The 10,573-nt window shown below is 41.1% G+C and overlaps 1 protein-coding gene across 1 annotated transcript; it reads right to left on the bottom strand.

Annotated features, from left to right (window-relative positions):
• Nucleotides 1-4,082: 4,082 nt before the first annotated feature.
• On the bottom strand, nucleotides 4,083-9,705 carry LOC110525834 (purpurin). Its single transcript, XM_021606284.2, has 6 exons — nucleotides 9,567-9,705; nucleotides 9,115-9,233; nucleotides 8,745-8,881; nucleotides 5,038-5,150; nucleotides 4,536-4,748; nucleotides 4,083-4,400 (listed from the first exon to the last, which is right to left on the bottom strand). Exons 2-6 carry the CDS (start codon nucleotides 9,229-9,231, stop codon nucleotides 4,390-4,392), a joined length of 591 nt encoding a protein of 196 aa, XP_021461959.1. The 5' UTR covers nucleotides 9,232-9,233; nucleotides 9,567-9,705; the 3' UTR covers nucleotides 4,083-4,389.
• Nucleotides 9,706-10,573: the final 868 nt, after the last annotated feature.

The raw sequence follows: 10,573 nt of genomic DNA, 5'->3' as shown, positions 1-10,573 counted from the left end.
ATATAATGCCATGAAAATTTAAATGTATATCTTTCAACCCCAACCACTATATGGTCTTGCTAGTGCAATAACACACACCTTACCTCATAGCTCAAACCTCTGGCCTTCCTGACATGCGCTTGATCCACCCAAATAACGAAACAAGTTTTAAAGGAGACTTTGAGACAGATGAATATGATAAAGACATTCAAAGGGTTATCGTGTATTTTGACTTACTGGAGCTGCCAGACAAAGATATAATGAACCAAGCAGCAAAATGAAGGTTTTCATACTGGACATTCACATGTGAGACAATGATTGTTTATTGACAGATATGACTAGTTTTGCTAACTTAGCTTGAGCATTTCCAATTTCAAAGGAAAATCAAGCATACCATGAATAAATCATGTCATAAAATCTTAAGTGAAAACTGATGAAAAGGCCTCATCAACATAGCTTTACCTTTAAAAAAAACAAGACGTGCCATTAATACAGGTAATGAGTGGAGGACAGAGGAGCCTCTTAAAGAAGAAGTTACAGGTCTGAGAGCCAGAAATCTTGCTGATTTGTAGGTGACCAAATACTTATTTTCCACCATAATTTGCAAATAAATTAATTAAAAATCCTACAATGTGATTTTCTGTCATAGTTGAAGTGTACCTATGATGAAAATTACAGGCCTCTCTCATCTTTTTAAGTGGGAGAACTTGCACAATTGGTGGCTGACTAAATACTTTTTTGCCCCACTGTACGCTATACGTAAAGTTAGGGTCCAGTCAGTAAGAAGTTTAGCACTTACACCAGCGGGCCCCGTGGCAACAAATTAATAAAACCAAAAGCTTACCTTGACCTGGAAGAGTTCCAGTGTTATGTTGGATAGTCATAGCCAGCTAGCTAAAATTGCATCCCTCTGTTTGAGCAGGGTGTTTGAGTAGGCTAAACTAGCTAGCTGCATTTGCGAGCTAAGTAAGTGAAACTGAATGTGAAAAAAATGACAATCTCTATCTCTTCTTCATTTTGGAAAGAATGTATTTGTTAAAAACTGTTAAACTGTTGTCTTTCTCTCTCTTTGAGTCAACTAAACACCAGATTGTATGCACTGCAGTGCTAGCTAGCTGTTGCTTATGCTTAAGCTTATGATCTCTGATCCTTTGATTGGGTGGACAAGATGTTGATTCATGCTGCAGGAGCTCTGAAAGTTTGGAGGACGTCCTCTGGAATCTGTCATAATTAACGTGTAAGTCTATGGAAGGCGGTGAGAACCATGAGCCTCCTAGGTTTTGTATTGAAGTCAATGTACCCAGAGGAGGACGGAAGATAGCTGTCCTCCGGCTACACCATGATGCTACCCTACCGAGTGCTGTTGAGGCTACTGCAGCCCTTCATTGCACAATAGTGTGTTTTAATCAATTATTTGGTGACGTGATTATATTTAGTATAGATTTACCTAAAAAGGATAACTTTTTAAATGTTTTACAATGTATAGGATGGTCCTCCCCTTCCTCCTCTGAGGAGCCTCCACTGCTCCTGTGTAAACTGTAGCTCTGTAGTTAGCATTCTTTCAACACGCACTGTTAGTACTGCTGCAGCAAGTTCCATTCTTGGGATTGTCATCTGTTTCAACGGTGCTGCTCTTGCCTTTCCCATTATGAAAGCTAAATGCACGTGATCTTCAGAATTGGTCAGTCTCAGGTAGTTTACGTTGCAGTACCCTGATTCACTTGCATCACAGAAGTGGTACAGTTGGGCTGACTTGATCTGTCAAAAGTTATTTGGCTTGATGCACCTGTTGTTACTGAAGGCCTCACTCTGCTGTAGGTCTACCAGCCATCTTTGCCATGATTGGATTTAGGCCTCTGGAATTTCATCATCCCATCCATAGTTAAGCTTACATAACTCGTGCAGGATGTGCTTTGTGGTGAATATGAACAGAGCTCGAAATCCAAGCAGATCGTACACAGAACTAACAATACACAGAATACCTCTCCTGGTAAAGGATTGATTATTCATGGCCACTTGAAACTTGAATGTTTCCTCTTCTACACACCACTGAACCCTCAGGGCTCATTCTAAAGGGAGGTGTTCTTTTTCTGAGTCGAGGTTCTTCACCTCCTTGACTCTCTCTGCCTCTTGAATCAAGGCCAAGACAGAGTGGTTTGTTGCTGATCCATTTAATCAACCGACAGTCTTGAATTGTTTGCACAGTACTATGGCTTGCCCTTCAGTTGGTATAGACTTCAAGCAGTCATCTACATGGAAGTTGTCTTTGATGGTGTCAACTGCTTCAACTGAGAAGCTGCTCTTGTTATCCTGTGCAGTCTTCTTCAGAGCATAACAATCACAACTGGATGAGTCCCCAAAACATATGCACTGTCATCCTGTACTCAGTAAGACTCTGACTGACATCACTTCCTTAACACCTGTTAATCACTTTCCACAGTTCCATAAATGTTGGTGCAATTATCCCAATTAGCAGTTCAATGTCGATGTGAGATTTGAGATTACTGAAACTATTTCAGATAACTCCACTTCTTTACTGCTTCTTGAGTGGGGATATGCTCTCTCATGACCAGGATTTCGCCTTGGGTGTACAACTCTGGTAGTTCAATTAATTCTTTACCTTCTAGACTGCATACTTCGAAGCCAGTCACAATGGAGCTGTTGACTGTTTTTTCTTGTCCCATAGTACGCAGAAAGATTCTGTTTTTTATCCTCCTTCACATGCAACTTTCTTTTTAAAGCTTTGGTGCAGAAGCTTGCACTGCTTCCTGGATATAGGAAAGGGCTTTGTTCGAATTGGATACCTTCACCTGCACTGGTATGATGGGAAGAGGAGTAGTGTGGTTGCCAACCCGTGTTGCCTTGCATCTCCAGTGAGACCAGTGCGCTGCTCATTGACGTTTTCTGTTTCTTTTCCTCCATCACCTTTCCTGTAGCCTTCTTCCTTGTTTCTCTGTATGTGGAGAATTTAGGTGGTACTGAATCTGTCTCCAAATCAGGACTTTAATTGTCTTTCTTCATATGCATGTATATACTGAACTTTAAGTATTTTTTTTATGTTGCAAACAAAATTGCAGTTCAGATTAAAACTTGTCAGAACTCATTTTACACTATGTTGACATACTGTGTTGACATTATGTTGACATACTGTATACTGTATTGGATCTGACCCTTGTTAATAGATGAGCAATAGAGTTAGTCTTCAACTTCATGCTTCAACTTCAGATGTTTCATGATTGTGATTTTGACTTCAGGACTTGTGTATATGACATATTACTTGGACAACAATGTTACCAACCTGTCCCAGACGTGGCAGAGCATGGGCAGCTTAGATTACCCCACAGCAGAGAAATTCAGACAGATGAGGAACATGGAAGTACATGAAGAAAAACACCTTCTTCCAAACACCCTCTGAAATAACTAATCTTACTCTCAACAGGTAAGTTTGTATTTCAGTCAAAATCACATAACATAATCCTCTTAATTCTGAGTGACAGCAATGTATGACCATGGTCATTTTCTATGGAATTAACTCTGGTGTTTATAGCTGAGCTGAAATTATTGTGTTGATTTGACTCCAGGATCTTCAGGTGGATGGACCACTGCCCTTCCATGTGGAGGGCATCCAAACCCTGCTGGCAAAACTCTCTGTGCCCTCATTCCTCGTCATACATGTGTATGTATGAGCAAGGCCAGGCCAAACCAGGTCAGTGCCACCATCTCACATGGTTTGTGATGACAGTATGTATAATCCACGTCTTACTGATACATTTGTATTATATTTCTCCAGATGGTATTTTCATACTCTACTGTTAAATCATCAATACCCTAGCTCTATTTTATTGATCTCCTTCTAGTGTGGTGATGAGGATGAAGAAATTCAGGACGTGTTCTGTTTCATTTGTAAATGCGTTAAGACGTTTGAGGTGGAGTTCTCTAATATATTTAGAAATATTTAGAAATGTCACATTCATTAAGTAAAAGCTTTGTGATTTTTTTTGAACCACCTTGAATCTTTTTTCAAGCCTGTGATCAGCCTGTGATAACATTAGAATGCTCATGTCCATGGACAATGTATTCACAAAGTCACTGACAACGCAAAGTTACCTTCAAATGTTTTATTGTCGCCAACACAAACTGATGAAAAGTGAATGAGTGAAACAACACTGTGGTGTTAATATTGATTTAGGTAATTCTGTGATGTACAGTACACCACATTCAATACATTTTTCTAAATCAATTTAAGTGATTGGGTTGGTGCAGACGTCATGCCCTTTAATTTAAGGGGGCATAGAATTACTTTCATAAAAAAATCATTTGTATGCAATTTCCCTCTTCAGTCGTCAGTAGGTGTCTCTGTCCAAGCCAGTAGGGATCCTTTGGCAGCACAAGTTCCTTTGTGGTAGACGTTTAGCAAGCTCCTGTTGAGGAGAGAGTATGAAAAATGGGGTCAGGTGGGGAATGAACTTCTAGAACTTAGACCATCCAAAAAAAAGCACTTTGTAATGACTTGATGTAAGAAGGGCTGTATTAATAAAATGTAATTGGACACTTACCAGACTGCAGCACAGGCTCAAACTGTCCGGCCATGCAGATCTCCTCTTGCTTGGCGCGAATGCTCCTCTGGATGGTTGGGGGCAGGCCACGGGGGTTACGAGAGAAGATAAGGGAGTAACCATCCTCACAGCTTCCATCGTCCTTTAGGGTACGGCAGGCATAGGTGATGGCATAGTTTTCATAGTCGGTGTCAATCACCCAATAGTTGTCACCTGAGAAAAGAGGAGAGTATACTGTGAGTCTCGAGGGTGGCTTACTGTTGGTTGTTAATGATGTGTCTCTGTGCCTGTAAGTGTATAGGCATATTGTCTACAAGGGTATATTGTGGTCTTGTAGTGCTCAGTTGGTAGAGCATGGCGCGTGCCACACCAGGATTGTGGTTTTCGCTTCTAGGGCCACCGACACATAAAAATGTATGCACGCATAACTAAGTCGCTAAGGATAAAGCGCTGGCTAAATGGCATATATATATATATATATATATTTATTTAGAAAATGTACCTCCGCTGGACAGATAGCTGGCCAGGCCCTGGTAGTTCATGAACATCTTTCCAGGGTTGGCAGAGTCAGGCACAGTGTACTGGGCAGCCATGTCAGCGCACACAACCCAGAATCTGAAGATGGATGTCAATGGTGGAAAAAGCTATTGTAATATACAGTACCAGTCAAAAGTTTGGACACACCTACTCATTCAAGGGTTTTTCTTTATGTTTACTGTTTTCTACATTGTAGAATAATAGTGAAGACATCAAAACTATGAAATAACACACATGGAATCATGTAGTATCAAAAAAGTGTTAAACAAATCAAAATATATTTTATATTTGAGATTCTTCAAAGTAGCCACCCTTTGCCTTGATGACAGCTTTGCACACTCTTGGCATCCTCTCAACCAGCTTCAATTAACAGGTGTGCCTTGTTAAAAGATAATATGTGGAATTTCTTTCCTTCTTCAGAAGATAGCCCTATTTGGTAAAAGACCAAGTCCATAAAATGGCAAGAATAGCTCAAATAAGCAAAGAGAAACGACAGACCATCATTACTTTAAGACATGAAGGTCAGTCAATCCGTAACATTTCAAGAGCTTTGACAGTTTCTTCAAATGCAGTTGCAAAAACCACCAAGCACTATGAGGTAACTGGCTCTCCTATAGGGAGGAGGTCAGAGACCTGGCCGTGTGGTGCCAGGACAACAACCTCTCCCTCAACATGATCAAGACAAAGGAGATGATTGTGGACCACAGGAGAAAGAGGACCGAGCACACCCCCATTCTCATCGATGGGGCTGCAGTGGAGCAGGTTGAGAGCTTCAAGTTCCTTCGTGTCCACATCACCAACAAACTAACATGGTCCAAGCACACCAAAAACAGTCGTGAAGAGTGCATTACAAAACCTATTCCTCCTCAGGAGACTGAAAATATTTGCCATGGATCCTCAGATCCTCAAAAGGTTCTACAGCTGCACCATCGAGAGCATTCTGATTGGTTGCATCACTGCCTGGTATGGCAACTGCTCTGCCTCCGACTGCAAGACACTACAAAGGGTAGTGCGAAGGGCCCAGTATCTCACTGGGGCCAAGCTTCCTGCCATCCAGGACCTCTACACCAGGCTGTGTCAGAGGAAGTCCCTAAAAATTGCCAAAGACTCCAGCCACCCTAGTCATAGACTGTTCTCTCTGCTACCGCATGGAAAGCGGTACCAGAGCGCCAAGTCTAGGTCCAAGAGGCTTCTAAACAGCTTCTACCCCCAAGCCATAAGACTCCTGAACACCTAATCAAATTGCTACCCAGACTATTTGCATTGCCCCCCCCCCCCCCTTTTACACTGCTGCTACTCTCTGTTGTTATCATCTATGCATAGTCAATTTAATAACTCTACCTACATGTACATATTACCTCAACTAACCGGTGCCCCCGCACATCGACTCTGTACCGGTACCCCCTTAATATTGTCTCGCTATTGTTATCTTACTGCTGCTCTTTAATTACTTGTTACTTTTATTTCTTATTCTTATCCGTATTTTTTAAAACTGCATTGTTGGTTAGGGGCTCGTAAGTAAGCATTTCACTGTTAGGTCTACACCTGTTGTATTCAACACGTGACTAATCAAATTTGATTTGATGAGGACCGTCACAGGAAAGGAAGTCCTAGAGTTACCTCTGCGGAAGAGGATAAGTTCATTAGAGTTACCAGCCTCAGAAATAGGCAAATAACCGCACCTCAGACACATCTCAACATCAAATGTTCAAAGGAGATTGCGTGAATCAGGCCTTTAAGGTTGAATTGCTGCAAAGAAACCACTACTAAAGGACACCAGTAATAAGAAGAGACTTGCTTGGGCCAAGAAACACGAGCAAGGGACATTGGACTGGTGAAAATCTTTCCTTTGGTCTGATGAGTCTGAATTTGAGATTTTTGGTTCCAACCAATGTGCCTTTGTGAGACGCAGAGTAGGTTAACGGATGATCTCTGCATGTGTGGTACCCATCATGAAGCATGGAGGTGGAGGTGTAACGGTGTTGGGGTGCTTTGCTGGTGACTCGTTGGTTATTTATTTAGAATTCAATGCACACTTAAACAGCATGGCTACCACAGAATTCTGCAGCGATACACCATCCTATCTGGTTTGCGCTTAGTGGGACTATCAATTGTTTTTCAACAGGACAATGACCCAATACACCTCCAGGCTGTGTAAGGGCCATTTGACCAAGAAGGAGAGTGATGCATTAGATGACCTGGCCTCCACAATCACCCGACCTCAACCCCATTGAGGTGCTTTGGGATGAGTTGGACCGCAGAGTGAAGGAAAGCAGCCAACAAGTGCTCAGAATATGCAGGAACTCCTTCAAGACTGTTGGAAAAGCATTCCAGGTGAAGCTGGTTGAGAGAATGCCAAATCTGTCATCAAAGATAGTGTACAAAGCTGTCATCAAGGCAAAGGGTGGCTACTTTGAAGAATCATGGTTACTACATGATTCTATATGTGTTACTTCATAGTTTTGTAAAAAATAGTTTAAAAAATAGTTTTAAAAAATGTATTGAGTAGGTGCGTCCTAATCTTTGACTGGTACTGTATATACACTGAACAAAAATATAAACACAACATGCAACAATTTCAAAGATTTTACTGAGTTTCAGTTCATATAAGAAAATCAGTCAATTGAAATAAATAAATTAGGCCCTAATCTACAGATTTCACATGGCTGGGAATACACATGCGCATCTGTTGGTCACAGATACCTTAAAGTAGGAGTGTGGATCAGAAATCAGTCAGTATCTGGTGTGACCACCATTTGTAGCACGACACATCTCCCTCGCATAGAGTTGATCAGGCTGTTGATTGAGGCCCGCGGAATGTTGTTCCACTCCTCTTCAATGGCTGTGCAAAGTTGCTGGATATTGGCGGGAACTGGAGCACGCTGTCGTACACGTCAATCCAGAGCATCCCAAACATGTTCAATGGGTGACATGTCTGGTGAGAATACAGGCCATGGAAGTACTGGGCCATTTTCAGCTTCCAGGAATTTTGTACGGATCCTTGCAACATTATCCGTGCATTATCTGTAAGGTTCTGATTTTCTATTCTTTTTCATACACGTGATCTATGGTTGTGAGGCCAGTTGGACGCACTGCCAAATTCTCTAAAACGATTTTGGACCCGACTTATGGTAGAGAAATTAACATTCAATTACTTGGCAACAGCTCTGGTGGACCTTCCTGTAGTCACCATTCCAATTCCACACTCCATCAAAACTTGAGACATCTTTGGCATTATGTCGTGTGACAAAACTGAACATTTTTATTGTCCCCAGCACAAAGTGCACCTGTGTAATGATCATGCTGTTTAATCAGCTTCATGATATGCCACACCTGTCAGGTAGATGGATTATCTTGGCAAAGGAGAAATGCTCACTAATAGTAATGTAAACAAATATGTGCACATCATTTTAAATAAATAAGATTTTTGTGCATGGACAATTTCAGGGACCTTTTATTTCAGCTCATGAAACATGGGACCAACACTTTACATGTTGCGTTTATATTTTTGCTCAGTGTAGTTACTCATCACAGATACAGTACAAGAATACAATTACGAGCAACATGTACAGGTAAGCCTTATGTTTTCACTCCAACATACTGAATGACTAGGGAATGGCACATTTCTAAGACTATTACCATTTCATCAGAAATAATCTCCAGCTCTCTTACCCGAACAGTGTGACACGGCCCTTGGAGGAGGCAACCATGGAGCCGTCGTCACCGATGGTGTACTCCGCTGAGATGTTGTCCTGGAGGAACAGACCCTCCGGGTCCTTCTTCTGCAGAGCGTACCACTTCCCTGCGTACTGGAGTGCACACGCATAAACAACAACAGGTTAGTTGAAGGGCCTTGCATGTAGGACTGTTGTAGCCTCAGCAATAATCATTTCCTGCATACTGGAGAGTGTCACAATATTTGTCTAACTGCGTACGGTAGTACTGGCACACATGAAACAGATAGATGTACTGCAACCTTGCAGGTAGGTCTGCTATAGACTACATACTACAATACAACCTGTGTATTGTCGGCTGTACTCACTCTCTTGGGGTCAAAGTCCTCCTTGACTGTGAAGCTGTCCACCACACAGGAGGCAGCCCAGCTCTGCTCCAGACCCACCAGGAGCACGACCACCAGGGCGAGCATATGGAAATTCATTTCTAGAGGAGACAGAAATTCCATTAGTAGAATTGTATACGCATGTAAGAACAAATGAAAGTGACATTAGCATGTCTATTTTGATAGAGCACAATAGCTATTCCTCTCAATTGTTAACAATTCCATGTCATAACTTGGTAAACTGACAAGCTGACTATGGTGGAACGTTTCAAAGTTTATCTCATCTTCTCTCAAAGTTTCTCTACAAATTGGTCCCAGAGAAAAGTATTTACAAACCATTTTATAAAAAATATTTAACAAAGCCACATAATCAGATAAATCTATATTAGCAGCAACATTTGAACAACATTCCCACGAAAAGTTCCAAAACTTACCTGTAATGGAACAAAGCAAGTGGTTGAAGTTTCAATGAAGTCGTAGGTATGTGTTTCTCTTCGACTGTGTTTCTCTTCTGTCTAGGATCCTTATATACCCAAGGAACAGACGAGCTCACTGATTATTTTCACATTCTGGTCCTAAATCTAGCACTAATCCAGTTAACTAAATCCTGTAAGCTGTTGAATTTTCCCATGCAGCACTGAAATGGCTTTATGTAATTGTATCAGTGGTGTATAATAGTCTAAACTCAAAGAAAGCACATGTCTAGGGAATTAGTTCACCTCAGCCAAGCCAAAGTACTGTTTACACATGGGAATGGCAATACTAGTGTATTTTAGGCTACAGAAGTGTATTGTTAGATAGTTCCTTATTGACATGCAAATTAAATGGAAATAAATTACACATGTATTTATCACCAGTTGGTATCACTTCCTTTTAACTGAATTTGAGTAATATGAAGGATAAATAAAGAGGGACTGGATGTCAAGTTGGGGCAGCTGAAGTAAAAGTACCGATCAAACCTAGCATTTACACAGGGAGCCCAATTCTGGTCTTATTGTCACTTATTGGTCTTTTGACCAATCAGAATAGCTCTGAAGAAGATCTGATGTAAAAAGATCTGATGTGATTGGTCAAAAGACCATTTGTGGAAAAAATATCAGAATTGGGCTGCCTGTGTAAAAGTAGCCATACTGTGCCTGTAAGCTACAGATGTGTGTCCTCAGTCCACTTGGTGAAGTTGTTTCAAAGACAATATTCTCACACTCTGTATCAACTGTGGGTGGGCTACCATTGTTTTACCTGTTAAGTGAGCAAAATATAATATCCACAAATTACATTCATATATTCTTCCATGAAAGACCCCCCCAAACATCCATCAGAAATCATACAGATAGTGATTCCATAGAGATAAAGATGTTGTAATCACACAATTTTGTGTAAAGACCATACACCTTCAGCCAATATATTTGTGGTGCATAATATCTCATGGAATATATTATTG

This window comes from Oncorhynchus mykiss, chromosome 6 (assembly GCF_013265735.2).
Source record: "Oncorhynchus mykiss isolate Arlee chromosome 6, USDA_OmykA_1.1, whole genome shotgun sequence".
In the NCBI taxonomy this organism is placed as follows: domain Eukaryota; kingdom Metazoa; phylum Chordata; class Actinopteri; order Salmoniformes; family Salmonidae; genus Oncorhynchus; species Oncorhynchus mykiss.
Note: the sequence above shows the minus strand (reverse complement) of the source record. Positions and strands in the feature narration are given on the sequence as shown.